General features: G+C 33.4%; 3 protein-coding genes across 4 annotated transcripts in view; 1 reads left to right on the top strand and 2 right to left on the bottom strand.

Moving 5' to 3' along the window:
* Positions 1 to 227: 227 nt before the first annotated feature.
* Positions 228 to 3,070, bottom strand: LOC139988545 (insulin-like growth factor-binding protein-related protein 1). Its single transcript, XM_072006122.1, has 4 exons — positions 2,077 to 3,070; positions 1,405 to 1,603; positions 583 to 886; positions 228 to 480 (listed from the first exon to the last, which is right to left on the bottom strand). Exons 1-4 carry the CDS (start codon positions 2,238 to 2,240, stop codon positions 305 to 307), a joined length of 843 nt encoding a protein of 280 aa, XP_071862223.1. The 5' UTR covers positions 2,241 to 3,070; the 3' UTR covers positions 228 to 304.
* Positions 3,071 to 3,203: 133 nt separating this feature from the next.
* On the bottom strand, positions 3,204 to 11,213 carry L(3)72ab (U5 small nuclear ribonucleoprotein l(3)72Ab). Its single transcript, XM_072006120.1, has 6 exons — positions 11,061 to 11,213; positions 10,752 to 10,915; positions 10,156 to 10,675; positions 9,833 to 10,079; positions 9,430 to 9,757; positions 3,204 to 9,331 (listed from the first exon to the last, which is right to left on the bottom strand). Exons 1-6 carry the CDS (start codon positions 11,103 to 11,105, stop codon positions 4,231 to 4,233), a joined length of 6,405 nt encoding a protein of 2,134 aa, XP_071862221.1. The 5' UTR covers positions 11,106 to 11,213; the 3' UTR covers positions 3,204 to 4,230.
* Positions 11,214 to 12,405: 1,192 nt separating this feature from the next.
* Positions 12,406 to 17,380, top strand: part of Dpr12 (defective proboscis extension response 12) — a 111,661-nt gene continuing 106,686 nt past the window's right edge. For both annotated transcript variants that reach the window (XR_011800152.1, XM_072006060.1), the window contains exon 1: positions 12,406 to 12,507. Coding sequence is in view for 1 of the 2 variants with exons in the window: in XM_072006060.1 (XP_071862161.1) it covers positions 12,437 to 12,507 (71 nt within the window). In the remaining variant the exon portion in view is untranslated. The remainder of the gene's footprint in view (positions 12,508 to 17,380) is intronic.

Below are 17,380 nucleotides of genomic sequence, written 5' to 3'. Positions count from 1 at the left end.
GAAATATGAAATGAAAAATTTGTAAATATAAATACTTATAAAAATACTAACTTATGGAAATCTTTTTATGATATTATGTCTGTTATGCAAAACATTTTGAAATTTCATTAGCACTATAATAAGGTATAACTGTATGGATAACAATTTTCTACAGTAAATGGTCAAACAGTTCTATGAATCACAGCAATTCTTCATATATAGATAACTAAATTAATGTTCACAAAATATTTTGTTTTTAACAAGCATTCGTGTAATTTATTTAACTTTTACAAATTCTGACATACGTATAAAAAAAAGAACACATTTAGTGTTCCGACATAGAAACAAAAGATGCACTACTAGCTTCACCCCACGAATTTTTAGCAATGCAGTGATACATTCCAACATACTCTTTGGTGACACGAGGTAATTGCATCCATGATGTTCGCATAAGAGGTTCCGGACCGACGCTGCTATGAACTGTCGCTCCTTGGGCTTCACCTATCCACATAGAAATTGTAAATTATCATTTGTCTTAATAGATACATTTAATCGAACTAAACAATGTATTTATAAATTATAACTATGCTATTGAAAGCGTACCTGGCAGTTTCAAGACTTTCCTCCCATCTGCTGCATGAAATTCCCAAAAAATATCGGGAACAGGGAAGCCTTTCGCTTCACAATTTAGCGCTAATCGTTGGCCAAACACTGATAAAACATCTTCTAAAGGAGATAAAATCCAGGGACGGCTTTGACACGGACCAAGATGCTGTAACGTCAAGGAAGATGAACGTTTCCGTCTCATTGCCTCTTCATGCAGCGCACAAGGTGTTGTGTACGTTTTATTATCATTACCACACGCTGGAGTTTGTTCCATACAAACGCAAGTAGCTTCTAGTTCGTCCTATATATAATTAGAAATCACATTGATTTAAATGAATGTTCTAAAGATACAAATTTATTCTCTAACTCTTTTCTACAGAATGATTCCGTAACTGAAATATTCGACATCTATTTTTTGATTCGCAATTATACTCATTTTACAATTGTCTGTAATGTATGTATATATATTTTAAAAAATTACGTGCATCAAAATCTTCTTGTCATTCTGCGTAAGAAAATATTAAGTTTTTTTATGAAATTGCAAAATTCTAAGTGTCAAAATACATTGATAGCTTTTACAGCCAGTAATGATACAATTTAATAATGTTTCTCTACGAATTCAGTAGTACGTATCATTGCTTTCCACGCCCTACTTATGAATAAACTCGACATCCGCCATTTCTGTATCTGCTTAACGAACAAGGCAGAAAGTCTTTCTTGTGTAACGATGATACAAGAAAAGCGGTTCTGCTTTAAAACAAAAAGTGAGATACGATATTTTATTAGAAATCAGTTAGATAATATTTCATTTAAATATACCTCTTTGCGGAGGTCCGACCTTAACTTGCACTCGTAATTTCTTGCACATAGACCATCGTTACGACGTTTCGAAGGCAATCCAGGTATACTAGAATTCCAACAAGGTTCGCCATCCAATCGAGCACATATACCAGTTGCACAACATTTACATGGGTCGAGAACAGAACCTAATAAACATTTTCCAAAATCCCCCGGACACCTATATATAAACAAATCTTTTCAAAATTTACATTTACAAGATTGAATAAATGAAATTACTATTTTGATTTGCAATCGACTTATGTCACAAGAACATATTTTTCGAAAAGTAGTAACTGTTGAAGAAATGTCGAAACTTCACACTTTTTATTTTTAATGATTTTATGTCCTATTCGTCTTATCCAAATAATATATTAATATATTTTGTAATTCAGTAAAAAATCGACTATGATTATCTTTGTATTTAATCTAAACGTAATACAATAATAGTTTTATATCAATGCTAAACTATCAAGTTCAATGTCCTCGCATCATAGCTATAGCTTGCCTCTCCATGTATGTTACGTCACTTCGACATTTTTACCTTCCATTAAAAAATCAGCATTAAAATTAAACATGTTCGTAAAGTAAATATAAATTAGGATACAAAATATAATTCATCCAAATAAACGTATTTCTAATCCTAATAATTACCTATAATCGCCACATTCGATACATCCTTCGATGCGTTTCTTCTCTATGATCTCCGTATCTTCGTTAATTTCGATAGATGCAAAAACGTTTCTTTCGAATATTGCAACACAGAATATAAACAAGTACGACAACGATAACACAGGAAGTGCTCCTTTACGCGTCATCTCGCTGACTAACAAGGCGAGAGTACTGACAAAGAGAGAGTCCCTTTCCTTGATTTCTTCCTAAGGGGGAGTAAAGATCCTCCGCGTTTCACATAACATAACATTAAGAAACAATCATGCAATATAATAAATTAATACAGAAATTATACCTTAACTTAAAAATTATTAAGGTTTCCCATATACATTTTCTACATCAAATTTTTATTATACTATACTCCTATCTTAGAGCATATCCCTATTTATACCCCGCTTTACATTTCCTCATGTTTCTCTATTTTATTAACAATTGAAGAACATTTGAACATGTTCAATTTCTTTCTGTGTAATTTTAAAAAGAAAAACATATGACTTTAACGAATAATGTTAGTTCTCGATTCATTTGAATTACTCAAGTTATATACAGATATTTGAACGTAACGTTACATTCTCTTAGAAAGAATTTATAGTATATGTTTAAAAAATATCAATAACTGTGAAATCAATGAGCAACGTTTGAATAAATGTATCACAGTTGCTTTCGACAAACAATAAAAATATTTAAAGACAAGGGGTGATTGACATGTAAAATCTTTAGAAACCTTTTTCTATTTGAGTACACTTTTAAAGACGCTATATGTTAAACGCTTGCAAAGAGATACTTCCGAAAGCGGATATTGCGAGAATAAAGCAACTGGCGTCTGGACAATCAATCAATTAGACGGTCAACTAGTTGAAATACTATTACCCACGCGACTCTCTGTTCTTATCATACAAAATCAAATATACGTGTACATATGTTTATTATTTCCATGTACACTTTCAGAGTAAATAAAACTGCTCAATTGTCTGATATAGATATATTTCGAATTGTTTCTTAAGCAACTTGTAATAAGTATTTATGCTATTTGTTTGTTTCAAACTATATAAAGTAATTGATTTTACATACAGGATCAGTGAATTAAAACGAGGGAAATTATGCTAGACTTAAGAAGATGACTAAAGATATATTTGCAGTATTTCTTACAATTATTACAGTAAATCTAACGGACCTACACTCTCTGACAACTCTCACGCGACTTCTGATGAATTCTTTCATGGTTCAATCACTGTGTATTTTCGAGCGCATGAACAATTTTCTCGTAATAATCGTTTACACCACAATGTTGTACTAGACGTAGTACTTTTCAGTTTCAATATTTTGCATTATAATTTATTTTAATAGAAAGTCAATGTAAATGCGTTATTAATTACAAAAATATGAAAATACAGTCAAATTCTAGACGCACACCACATTCTTACTACTTTTTTCTGATCCTCAAACATTAATCATCCACGCCATATTTACTCTTATAACTGGACTGCGGATCTTTATGCATTTATAGAAAATGTAAAGGTTCAAAAATATACAGAATGAAATCATATATAAATTATTAAAAGTATGGTATCGTTATAATATTTAATGGTATAATCTTATCTTTCGTGGTATCTGTTGAAATATAAATTCAGATAAACATCCAGAATCTACCTATATTAATAATGCTCAAAAAGCTAAAATTTTACTCCTTCGTTATCGTAACGTGAATTACAATGGATTACTCCACGCCAAATAAATTACTTTCTGTCAGGGATTTAAAAAAAAAAATATCTTGTAGTCCTCGTGAAATTAGTGAAGAGTAAAATAGATGAAAAAGGTGAGTAAAATAATGACACTTCCCACTTAATTTCACATGGACTAAATTATATTTCACATTGAAAAATATCTCTAATATCAATCTGAATGTGATTGATTTAAGTAGAACATCTTGTATATAAACAGGGGAAACACGAAAATTTGTGATCAAATATAGAAGTATATGTATCATAAAATGATTACATGTTACTATTATCCTCGAATATGATAATTTTAATTCACTGAAAAACTGGTACTTCATTGAGATTATATTTATAAAAATCCAGTTATTAATTATAATACATGTAATATTTAATAAACTTCTTTTTAATCTTTCTTTTTTTAATCTGATTCTGACCCTGAACTAACATCCGATTCGTACTCTTCTACACTGATAGTAAATTTGTATTCCTGGTCACAACCTAAATAAGCATCACTCATGAAATACAAAGTGTAAGAATGTTGACCAGGTGCAGGTGCCACAAAATCGAGTTTGACCTTCGCCTTTTGTTGTAGTGTCAACCTCTTAATCGATAACAAAGAATTAGTCTTCGGATCGCCGATAACAACCCACCACCCTTCTTCGCGTTTTTGCGGGAAGAAGGGTGCTACAACTGGACCTGTCACTTCATCTTCTCTTTCAAGCTGTACAATTACATTTACTGTACCACCACTGCGTAATTTATCTTTATCTTGAACTTCATAGGACATTTCTATGTTTGGATAACGATTACAAAATTTAGCAACATCTGCCATTTGAGTCTCAGATAATTGTAAAAGACGATTTCTATCATCATCTTCCAATTCCATTACATCAAATACCGTTTCTACTCCTTTATCTGTACAACGTTTGATAGTTTCAGGTGTAAAATGTGGTAATTGTTTGAGGTACGAATCCTTAGACCACATGGCTTGTGTAACCATCTGTGCTAGTTCCATAGCAGCCACAGCGGGAGCTAGCCAACCAGATGAACTAAGAACATCAACACAAGCTTGTATTAATCTTATAGCTTTGCTTAATACTAATTCTGTATCTTTTTGTAGTTCTGGACCAAGTAATATTCTGGATAAATGTGCTTGCAATAGAAGTTGTGCTTTCACATGAGGGTCAGCCATCCTTGTAGCTTGAGGTGCATGTGGAAGCCTTGTTGCCAAACTCCTTAACAAATTTTCTTCACGCTGCCTAACTGGAACATTTTCATATTCAGCAGCAGCTGAGATAATTTCCAGCAAACCTCTGATTTTGGTTTTATTATTTAAAGAAAGACTGAATAACTCAATTGTCGCATAATTAATATAATAATAAGCTGCAATCATGCCAAGATTCAAAGGCAAGGTGTCCATTTCATCTTCTACAGCGACACATTTTGCTTGTTCTAGGTCACTCAAAGTACTTTCAACCAATTCAGATAAATGATCTGATAAATGCCTATGTGTAACACCTTGTAATCCATAATAATTTGGATTTTGTGTAAGTCGTCTATATAAGAAAGTCCATGTTAGATAATCAACTGCGTCTTGTTTATTTTCAATTGTTTTAGTCACAATTTCTGCATTGAAATGATCATGTAACCTATGATCTAAATGACTTTCTACAGGCAAAGGTTCATTTAAGAATTTCTTAAAGAAGTCTTTCTTTGAACTTTGGCAAAGAAGGACACATTTGGCATCGTCATCTTCTAACGGACGATTTGCACGTGCTACCATTTGTAAAACATCTGTAATTGGATAATCTTCATATGCATGTGTCTTTCCATTGTAACATTGGGTATCCATAACAACAACAAGATGAGAACTAATAGATAAACCCCAACAAAGATCTCTCGTAGCAACTGCTATTTGAATAGCACCGCTATCAAAAAGTTGTTCAACCAAATGTCGATCATCCACAGATAGCCCTTCATGAAGATAAGCAACACCTTGTGAGAGTGTTTCTTTCAATGTTTTATCTGTCATTCTATCTAAGAACGGTTTGATATCAGCTTCTTCTGCGTGGAAGAATCGAGAAGGTTGTCCTTCAGCTGCAGTGAATGTTAATAAATCTATGGCTGTTAATCTGGCTTGACGACGTGTAGGTACAAAAACAATGACTGGTTTATGAGATGCGTGTCTAAGTATTGCATTATACACTGGTTTTGCCATAGCAGCTAATCTAGATGCATTGTGAGTAATATTTATTCCTTGTACATGCAACTCTAGAGGTACAGGCCTAACAGATGGATGGAAATTGAATGTTGCAGCAGCAGGTGCACCTAACCATTGAGCAGCATCTTTAGCATCAGCAAGTGAAGCTGACAATGCTATAATTCTGGTTGGTTTATCTAGCTGTGAAGAAATATATCGTGCTCTTGAACATGCAACCTCTAATACAGGCCCTTCTTCTCCACCAATTAATTGAAGTTCATCAACAATGAAAAGTTGAATATTTTGTACATTTTTTCTTTGTTTCCATCTTCGTGATAATACATCCCATTTATCTGCAGTTGTAATTATGATCTGCCCTTTTGCAAGCAATTTTAAATCTGTTCCTGTTTCACCAGTCAGAAGAACTACCTTCCTACCTAGTTGTTGATTAAACTTTGATGACCAATCCACATAAACTAACTCTGCTAAAGCTTCTTTACTAACCATATATACAGCTCTTCCTTCTGGATTTTGGGTAAGTAAACGTAATACAGCAAATTCTGCAATGGTTGTTTTACCTGAACCTGTAGGTGCTCCAACAAAGACATTATCATCTGAATTATAAATAGCATTAAAAACTTGTGTTTGAATTGGATTAAATTGTGGAAATTTATCTGCATAAATGTTTTCAAACTTTGAATTACGTAACGCAGTAATTGGAAGCGGTTGTAAATCAAGTAATTCAGTTGGTGGTAAATTCTTTTCTGGCAAAATTAAATGCCGAAAACTGACAGGTAGTTGAGTTTCCGCCCCAATCCATCTATCTGATACCACACGTAAAAAGTATTGTGGTGGTAAAGGCTCAAATACGGGAACAAAAAATTTGATCAAGTGTTCGTCTGTTGCATATTTGGCCTTGAGCAAAAAATATTCATGGTGAAGTATCACTTCAGAATCTACATCTTCAACTAAAATCCAAAATGCTTCAGATGCTCCATGTATTTTTTCATCCCATTGAAAGTCTGGTGTAATAGTTAGTTCTACTCTTAAAGTAGAACGGGTAATCGGTTGAATGTGCGTCGATAGTTCTAGTTTTGGAAATTGATGAATATATTTATGAATAGTTTTACCTAGCTTTGGTACTCGAATCAATTCACCGATTTCATTCGGTCCTAAATCATACAATCTTTCCCAGGGAAAATTCTTTTTTTCTATCTTTTTTACAATTTCCTCTGGCATTTTTCTGAATTGCCTAAGAGGTGACATCGATTGCCACATTCTACGATCTATCATTTTACATAGGGATAGACATTTATCCCCTAGTTGTGCCCAGCCACGAAATAAGACGATTTCAAAGATAGCTCTCATTAATCGCGATGCGGATTGAGTAACAAATACCATATCAGACATAAGAGCAAATCCTTCAAGTTTCAATTGAGAGATGTATGCTTGTAAAAGTACATTGACTTTCGCACTTGCTTCTTCTATACTTTCTTTTACTGGTATTGGTACTCTTTCCATCAATTTCTGTAATTCTAACTTCTCTTCTTCTCTAACGTTTATATGTTTAAATTCACTAGATAATGAAAATACTCTAAACAATTCAATTTCACTTAGAGTACGTTTTAGTAATTGATTGTATATAGACATTGTATCATGAGTACAATAATAATGCGACGCTATTCGACCTAGTTCAGTAGCTTGGAAATTTCCAGATTTTCTATCATATTTAATCAGACCACTGCGATCTAATGCTACTGCGGCAGAATGAATAAGATCTGCTCTATGTAATTCAAGTAGTGGATCTTCTTTTAGTTTATCCTGGCTTATACTATATAAACTTGGACAACGAAGCATTCTAATGTATAAGTATGTGTATCCTAACCAAGTAACTGCATCTCTAATATTCTGTATAGTACCTAATACTATTTCTGCATTTAACATATCTGACATTTTACTAATTAATTGTGATTCAATAGGTAACTGCTGATTTAGTAGGGACAAATAATATTGAAGTTCACTATGATTTGTAATAAGAATACCTTCACCTTTTGTATCATACTGTGGACGACCAGCTCTACCCAACATTTGCAACACGTCTAAAGCACCTAATTCAACCCATCTACCTTTCTCTGGATTATAGACTTGAGTTCCCTTTATGATAACTGTATGTGCTGGTAAGTTAACACCCCAAGCTAAAGTTGCTGTGGATACTAGTACTTGTATATGTCTATCAGCAAAAAGATCTTCAACTAATGTTCTGTCTACTCTTGTCATACCAGCATGATGAATAGCAAAACCATAAGGTAATAAATCTTTGAGTTCTTGATTTTTAACTTGTTCAGCTTCTGTTCTTAAAACTTCCATTGATGCAGATCCTTCTCTAAGAAATTGTCCTAATGTATCTTTTTCCAAACACATATCTCTAATAGCACGTGCTGTTTTCCCAGTTTCTTTTCGTGAATGAACAAAAACTAGAACTTGATTCCTGCCAGCATGTTCCATTGTTTTCTCATATACAATTTCATTCATCACTTGAAAACGTTTCAATGCTTTCTTTTCTGTTACACCTATGTATTGCTGTTCTAATGCAACAGGTCTAAAACTATTATCAAAATAAAATAATCCTGATTCCGGTTTTATACGTAAAAAGGCCGCGACGTCCTGATAATTTGGTAATGTTGCAGAGAGACCAATTAGTCTTACATCTTCCTGCGTTGTTTCAATATTCCTGATTGTTCTAGCCACTAATGCCTCCAAAACAGGACCTCTCTCATCGTGTAGCAAATGAATTTCATCAATAATAATTAATCTAACCAATGAAGTAAAGGTTTTCTCTCCTCCTTTTCGCGTTATAATATCCCATTTTTCGGGAGTGCAGACAATAACTTGAGTTGCAGCTATTTGTTCCCTTGTTAACTGATGATCACCGGTTAATTCCGAAACGGTTAAATTATACGTGGATAACCTTTTACCAAAAGTTCCAACCATTTCTTGTACCAAAGAACGCATTGGTGCAACATAAATTATTTTGAATTCATCCGCGTTAATCGTACTATCTGCATTTATATGTTTTCCAATTTCACGCATCATACATAAAAGAGCAACATTAGTTTTACCAGCACCTGTTGGTGCACACAGTAGTAAATTCTCATCGCTTTCTAATGCAGCTTGATACAAACGACTCTGAATTCGGTTTAATGTCTTAAATCCTTCAAAAGCTGGTTGCACGTATTTTGGCAATTGATCAATTGGGTAAAGTTTCTCGTTTTCTGCAAATGGTTTTGGTTTTAAAGCAGGAACATGAACTTCTTCATATCTAGAAAAGATAAAAGATAGATGATATAAAAAAAGTAAATGATTAAAAATACAAAATTTTAAATAATAAATCATTTCAAATAAATATAAATATCATACCCTTTGCGCTGCTTTCTGAAACTTCCATCAGGTAATTGACAACGTTTATTTGCCATAAAATGACTGCCTTGTGCAAATATCAAGTCTTCTAGATCTATTAGATTTCTTGTACCCTGAACTTGCCCTCCAGGACCTCCAGTATCCTCGTTTTCTTCCCTCCGTTTACGTTGTGCCCTTGCTTCCATCGTTTCATCGGCGTCATCATCACCTTTACCCGTATCTAATTGTCGCAAAATTTTTGCTAATACAGGATCATCATTCATCTTATTTCGAATTTTTTGACGTTCTGATTCGGACTGTGAGGATGCCAACATAGTGCAATAAGCAACTGCAATGAACAAAAATATTTAATTGCGTTATATGTATTAACGAATCATTATATTTCTCTGTGAATTTTTCTTACTTGTATGCCTATATTTCTTGAGTTGTTTAATGAAGTCAAAACAATCATAACCCAGCAAAAGTACTAGTTGATTTTCACAGTCACGATCATCTCCAGCATCTTTTAAAACCGCTAATACTTCTGCAGCTCTTGCTTGTGAGACCATAGCATCATCATATATCCTACTTAATCTCCTTTGCAACCAATATGCATCTATATCCAAAGGATGTAATGGCTTCTCTTTCTTCATTTCTTCTGCACCACCCAGCTAAAAAACAATACAATTATTTATTAACAAATATTTTTTTAGGTTCATGGAAGTCAGTCTTGCTAAATATATTTACATTTTCTGCATGAATAGCCCTATCATCATTAGCTTCTTCACCTTCATCACCTTCATCATCATTTTCTCTAACTTCTCCATAAACATCTTCATCATCTTCTTCGCTGCTTTCTTCAAATTGCACATTAATTCCATATGTTTCATCAATATTTTCTTCATTTGTAGTAGTTTTCTCGTCATTACCAAAATCTGTTATCTTTTTTCCAAGGTTCACTAATAATGCAAATCTTTCTTCAGCTAATGGACCCAATAATAATTCTGTTTCTTTCTTCTTTTCTTTTTCCTTAAGTCGATCATTTTTTAAAACTGCTAATACTTCATCAGCAGCACCACAAAGAATATCTCTAGGTTGATCTCCTAAGGCTTCTTGAATAAAACTCAGTAATACTTCATAGGTTTGACGTGTATCTTGAGTCTTAGGACGATAAACAATTCCAACCATCTCATCTACACCTTCTGAAAGCAATGTTGCACCTTTCATCCGTGCAAAATCATATTGTGCTTCATCTCGTTTCTGACGCCTATTAAATATAAATATCTAATATAGAGAATAGTTCATTATAATAATGAATATGTTAAATAACTCATATTATTTACTTGACTTTTCGTTCCTCTGCCTTTCCCGGTTTAGTACGTTGTGCTCTATCACCCATTCGCGTTCCATCCAATTTCCCAACAAGGGACATAACCTCACCAGTAGCTTCATCTCTACTACGTCTTTCTATTAATCGCACATCAGCTTGTAATACAAGATTAGAATTCTGAAACAAGCATACGGACATTCATTAATTGATAAAAATGTGTTTAATTTTTTATTAAACTTAGAACTTAACCTCTTCGTAATGTAATCAAAGAATGCAAACACATCTAACCAAAATTAGACAGGTAATTAATAAATATACTAACGGCTTTATATTCGTACTGCAACTGCCTGGCTGCAGCGTCCGCCATAACTACCTTTTTTGTACTTAATTACTAAAAGATTATGAATTATTCTTATTTTACACGCTCTTTTCAATAAACTCAAAACGATTTTCACACACAATTATAGGAAACTGAAAATATCGATACGCCACCTAGCGACAGAAAATTAAACTGCTGACAGTAGATCGAGTATCTGTATATGATCAACTGATTAACCATAGAGTTTATCCATTTTTCCCAAGAGGCGGCGTTTTTAGGAAACTAATTGCTCCCTTTGTTACCCAACAAAAACATTCTTTCGGTATCTTGTCCCTATTCTTTTATTATTTTTCTTTTTTCAAATTTTCTTTTTATATCTCATTTCCTCTTCTTTTTCTCCCTTTTTATGCCAACAGCACACGGTCAACCGAATGGGCTAACTATGCCCAGTGTAGCTTGACTTCGATGTTCCTATGAATACTCGGTAATTCTTGCGTAGGTAAGACTGGTGGCAAGTAAAACGAATTATATATTACCATATGTAATAGTTCCTGAAAAAGCGGCGGACGCTGCCGCTTTCACATACCTATTGTAAGTATTCACTTTAACAGTATTGTAAATTGTATAGAGAGTAAAAATAATATATACTATTATATATATTAATATATATAATATATGTCAACTGCAAAACAAATATGTGATTCTTCATGTAAGTTAGCTAATTGATTATTTATAAATTACATATCAGACATACACTTGTGCTAGATCTTGGTTATATGATTACAAACGAGGTACGAACTAGACCTTATTTCAATATTTTTATTTGGATTTCAATATTTTTATTTTGGAGAACACCTGAGATCTGTGACAATCTTATCAATTTCATATCACATGCGATATTATCGAATTATTATAGCTGATTATTGTAATGACACAAACATTTCGTCTGTAGTAATTGTTCGAATTAAAGCTCAGAATTATCATTTCAATGAATTTGTTCAATTTGTATAATAATAAACACACAGACACAAGTATCACAGAAATATAAAATTCTTCTATTTCACCGATAATAATACCTTGTAATTCCATATTATTGTATATGTTCGACTACATTTGTAAAAAAAAAGCAGAACTTTAAAAATTTCTTATAAATCATAATTATATAGTTACGATTTATGATTATCTGGTCCGAAAGTGTCATAGCTCGTTAATTGAATTTTGAATTGCGCATATACAATACTTCAATTTTGCGCGCCGTTTTGAGTAGAAGAGAAGACGTCCCGTGTCAGCCAATAGGAAAGCGGCAGGACGATGCTTGGCGCGAAATAATATCATTCAGGTATCGGAAATCGTGGCGGCAGGATGTGTTACTTCGTTTGATGTGCGTGATTTCTTGTTGCTCCGTTCTATTTCCATTACCATTCTGTTACCTTTTGCAGGCTTCTATTAGGTTTGTTCAATTAATATATTCTTATCTAATACTTTCTTAGATATTGCCATAACGATACCAAATAATTTGTCGAACTTTGTTTTTTTCGTTTATTTTTGGTAATTTATTTGACATTTACACTTACTATACACGTAGTAATTTGTGTTATAAGCTTTTGAGACGAAATTTAAACTTAGTTATTGTTTCATTTTAATATCATTGCTTCTGATTTTACATATATATTAATTTTAACTCTTTGGTTTTCTCGTGTTCAAGTTGTTGATTGAATGTAAAATTTAAACTTAGTTATTGTTTCATTTTAATATCATTGCTTCTGATTTTACATATATATTAATTTTAACTCTTTGGTTTTCTCGTGTTCAAGTTGTTGATTGAATGCTGAAACCATTTCAATGACTATGCTGTGAAAATTGTGAAAATCATTTAGTGAATTATATGTGATATATGTGTTTGAAATGTTTTATTTGTGGTTATACGCGATTACAGTCAGTACGTAAGTACAATTAAGGTATATACAAGTTATAAATTATAAATAAATCTATAATTTATTAAGACTGCTAAAATGGAAATATGTAGATACGATTTTATTTTCGGATACATCAAATCATTTCCTTGTTTCAATCTACGTGTATTGTAAACTACAATTTTAAATTAAACAAAGTAAATTTTTAATATATTCTTATATTTAAACTTGTATATTTTAGTGCATTTCAAACACGTATTCTTTGTAGTAACATTGTCTGTTTGCACCTTTATGCATAACCTTTATTGTTTTTGAAACCGCGAGACATGTTTAGATGCGTCTCGAGTCAAGGCTAAACGTTGCCTTTATATGTTGTTATCAGACTACCCTCAGGCATGTTTATTTACTTCTTTTCTTCGATTTCTGGCAAACGATTTCTCGAATATTTACAAAACGCAACGTAGTCTCTTACTAGAAAATACATTTGAGTGCATGATTCTGACATTCGCGAATACATATATCCTTTAAATAATTTCTAATTTCATCTTTCATTTTATAAAAGAATATTATTTACCGTTTGTAGATAAAATCGCGTAGAATTATGAACATCTCATTACCGTTGGCGAGTGTGTCACAGACGAAATCCGACTAAACAAAGCGATAAGATAGCGAAATTGCAAACGCCGTAGCATGAGTGACCATCGGGATAACACCCGGTCACTCTATCCGTTCTCAGAAATATATGATCGAAGCCTTTTCCCACTCTCACGAATAAAAGAATTTAAATACTCCCCCTAAAATCATCCAAGTTAGTCTTGAACAGTCACGCCTAGAGTTCGGAAATGTATTGCAAACAAGAAAAAAATAAAGTTTCTTTTTTTCTTAAATTTCCTTTTTTATTTTACGTGACAAGTGCCTCATTTGTATCGTGACCTTGTTTGTAGATATGTATTACTAACGATCGATAATATAGAAAATATTAGTAAAGTATCTATATGAATTAGAAATTGTTCAACAACAGATGACAAATTCAGTAAATATCTATAATAACATCAACTGATAGTAAAAACAGAATTATTAACCGAGTGTTGCAAATTATATATTCATTTAATAAATCAAACGAATATACATATTATCGGAATATTAACAAAATCGATTATTATTTAACAGTACCATCAAAATTGTACAATTTGTTAAATATCGATCAAAACATAATTATATTACGGGCGAGGCATTTAATCAGTGGTTATATTCCATCATAACAAATACAAATGTATAAAAGGTATGTATACATTGTTAATTGCGTTGAAATTACCATTTATCTAATGCAGTACGTATTTATATATAAAAACCAAAAAAAATATTCTTAAGTGGTAAAGAAAGCTCCATTATATTATACTATTGGCAACTAAATCAATGACACGCGTTACTGAAATTAGGGCTTTTTTTAGTTACGAAATTTAGTGAATAATAAAGCGACGCAGATTCGAATACTAGTGCAATAAAATCATCTCGTTATTCTGCCACATCGTTGCTATTCTCGTTCGAACACGGGATTCGTCTATCATGACAGCATCCTGCGTGTCGAATTTATTGAAATTGTATATCGCGTGCGTCGCGCTATCCATTCTGCGCGTTCCAATACTGAATACGTTAATGCATCCCCTCTGACCCCATCGACAGCCACACGTAGCAGGCTGCGGATTCTATTTTATTAACATCATGGATGGGGAATTCGAAATATTATATCGGGTTTCAATGCACGAGAATTACATATTAACCGTCATTAAGTTCCCGCGGATCGCGCGATCGCGTTTCCCTTACGAGACATTTCCGGCTCGCATGCATCCTATGCGCGTAATAACGCGCGAATAATACAGTCTCGACAGTCTCGACGCGTCGTATGCATAAGTAACCGGCATTAAATTTCATCTTTCCTTAACGAATCCTGTGGCTCATTTAAGAATCTTCGATACTTCCTGTGCAAGATCACACACAAGTTATTACGGAATTTCATTTCAAAGCGATCATCTATTATGCTGTGAATTTTAATAGACGTAATTTTAATCTTCTTGCAAGATTATACTCAAGTTATTACAGAATTTTATTTGAAAATTGCCATTTAGAATAGCCTGAATTGAGTATTCGTAACTTCGATACTTTCTACGCGGCTACATGCATGTTGTCGCGGAATTTCATTGGTAGATCATCATTTTGAACGGTGTTTTGTGAATAGAATTTAAGTAATCATAATTTCGATACTTTCTGCATTATGAACATACGCGAAAATAGATACACGCTATTTCTTTTGTTTTTCGGTGCGATATACTACGGAGACGAAGTGCTGGTCCGAAAGTGGATCAAACGAAACTTTGTTTATTTAATGCGACGTGCTATGCAGCAGTCGTGCTTTCACCTAAAAATCATCCACTGTTCAATTATAGTACTTCACTTTGGGGGTGTCGCCCGGCGATATCGACAAAGTTTCGCAGAAACAATGTTGCTCAACGTTAATGCTCCAGTCAACCGATGAATTTTTCATATACCACTTTCGTAAGTTCCCCGAGATCCATCATCGTATCGAATGATTCAGTTTCTGCCCGATAATTTTTGAATGCTTTTCTATTTTTATTTACTTGACGAGTCCATTTTTAATCTTTTATCCAAGATATTTCCTTCGCATCGTTTCGTTTATACATATATACCGTCTTTTGTTCTCATCGATTTAACGCGAAGCAAATATTTGCCCTTTTTTGCGGATTGATTTTCAATGTAGGAAAATGGCCAAGTCCGTGAAACCCATCCGAGAATTCAACGATGGACCACAAACATTGATCGTCCCACGTCACCCAACCTAATACAAATCCGTTGGAAACCTCGTGATCTCTTACCATATCGAGCGATTCAATTTCGATCTATCCGATAATTTCTAAATGTGACAAAATGGCAACGCCGACGAAACCGACTGGAACATTCGCCGAAGGACCTAAACTAGACCGTTTTCTCGTCACGTTTTATCGCGTGGCTGTATCAAATTTCGAGATACGAATGGTGATCGATGTACTCTGTCCGTGTATTAGTCTCTGTCATTGTGTTGTGTACGGTTTTTTTTTTTTTTTTTCTTACGTTGCATGTTTCGTATCATCGGGAACAGTCAGCTCGACGGTCAGTGGTCAAAGTGCAGAAACGGCTATTGTGAAATTGATAAGATGACATTTTACGCGCAAACACGATTTTACACACGTTTATTTATATCGCGATCGCGACGAGTTTGCGAATATTCTGAACGTGCAACCGCTTCAGGCGCTAGATACGCGCGTGTAGTAGCCTTTGTTTGGATAGAGCAACATTTTGTTATTTTCTCTTTTGTAGGATTTTGGTTTTTAGTCGGTATGACGTTCCGCTTGTTTATTACTTTTTGAAGAACTGTTGTTTTTAAGATACCGTGGGCAAAACGCGGGAAACGCAGCGTAAAGGAGAAGATAATGAAAAGCTACATCATTATGAAAGAAATCGTGTAACGTTGAGTGATAACGGACTCGTAATTATGTTAACGTCGTTAATTCTTCATGGAAACATGGGATATTGCGAAGTATATATATTACAATTAAATTCTTCTCTCCGAGTTTCATCCCAAAAGTCTGGCGAATATCTTTCATCCGAGAGGAACAGAAAGTAGAACTTAATTCAGCCTTTTCGAGTATTTCGCGCGCGATTAATCATCCCTTTCGATCGTATCGCGATTCACCATTTATTCTATATATCATAAAGACGGGATCGACTAAACGATGAAAATGGTATCGACTATTTTTATCGGAAAAATTCGAAAATAACGCGCAATATCTGGCAAAGCTAAAACCCAAACGATAGGAAGCAAAGCAGGATCACTTGCTAAAACTATTAAAACGAAAGCCAGAATATATTTAACTATATCGGTGTACGTATCGAATTAGTGAGAAATCAGTGTTGATTTTGTGGATACAGAGATGAATTATATATTGCAATATTTGGCCAATTAATATTCATCGTTTTGGAAATTTCTCTATATCGTATTTATGAGAAGAATTCAATTTTAATTCGTACAACGTCCCTTTTAAATTCATTAACATAATTGCTCTTGCAATTATTATCTTGCTCGTGGTCTATGTAACTATTAAAACTACTCGATCTACGCGAACTTCGACGTTGAAACGGCAATCCGGTGTTCTATAATCGTGGAATACCATTCTGATAAACCGTTCTTATCAAAAAATATCAAAATGAAATTTTTTTTGTACGTGTATAAACAAATGTCTAATTAGTTAATACCAAAGGTAGAACACTGTATTTATATTTTTTTATGGAAAGTAAATCAATTATTTATTTTCTCCATTTCGTCTTAATCTTTTGTCCGCTACTGTATATATGAGA

Source organism: Bombus fervidus, chromosome 6 (assembly GCF_041682495.2).
Source record: "Bombus fervidus isolate BK054 chromosome 6, iyBomFerv1, whole genome shotgun sequence".
NCBI classification, from domain to species: domain Eukaryota; kingdom Metazoa; phylum Arthropoda; class Insecta; order Hymenoptera; family Apidae; genus Bombus; species Bombus fervidus.
Note: the sequence above shows the minus strand (reverse complement) of the source record. Positions and strands in the feature narration are given on the sequence as shown.

Coding starts and splice junctions, on each gene's coding strand:
- LOC139988545 (XM_072006122.1), bottom strand. CDS start 2,240: ATGACGCGTAAAGGAGCACTTCCTGTGTTATCGTTGTCGTACTTGTTT. Junction 887..1,404: donor GGTCGGACCTCCGCAAAGAG/GTATATTTAAAT, acceptor AATTATATATAG/GACGAACTAGAAGCTACTTG. Junction 481..582: donor GAAAGTCTTGAAACTGCCAG/GTACGCTTTCAA, acceptor CTATGTGGATAG/GTGAAGCCCAAGGAGCGACA.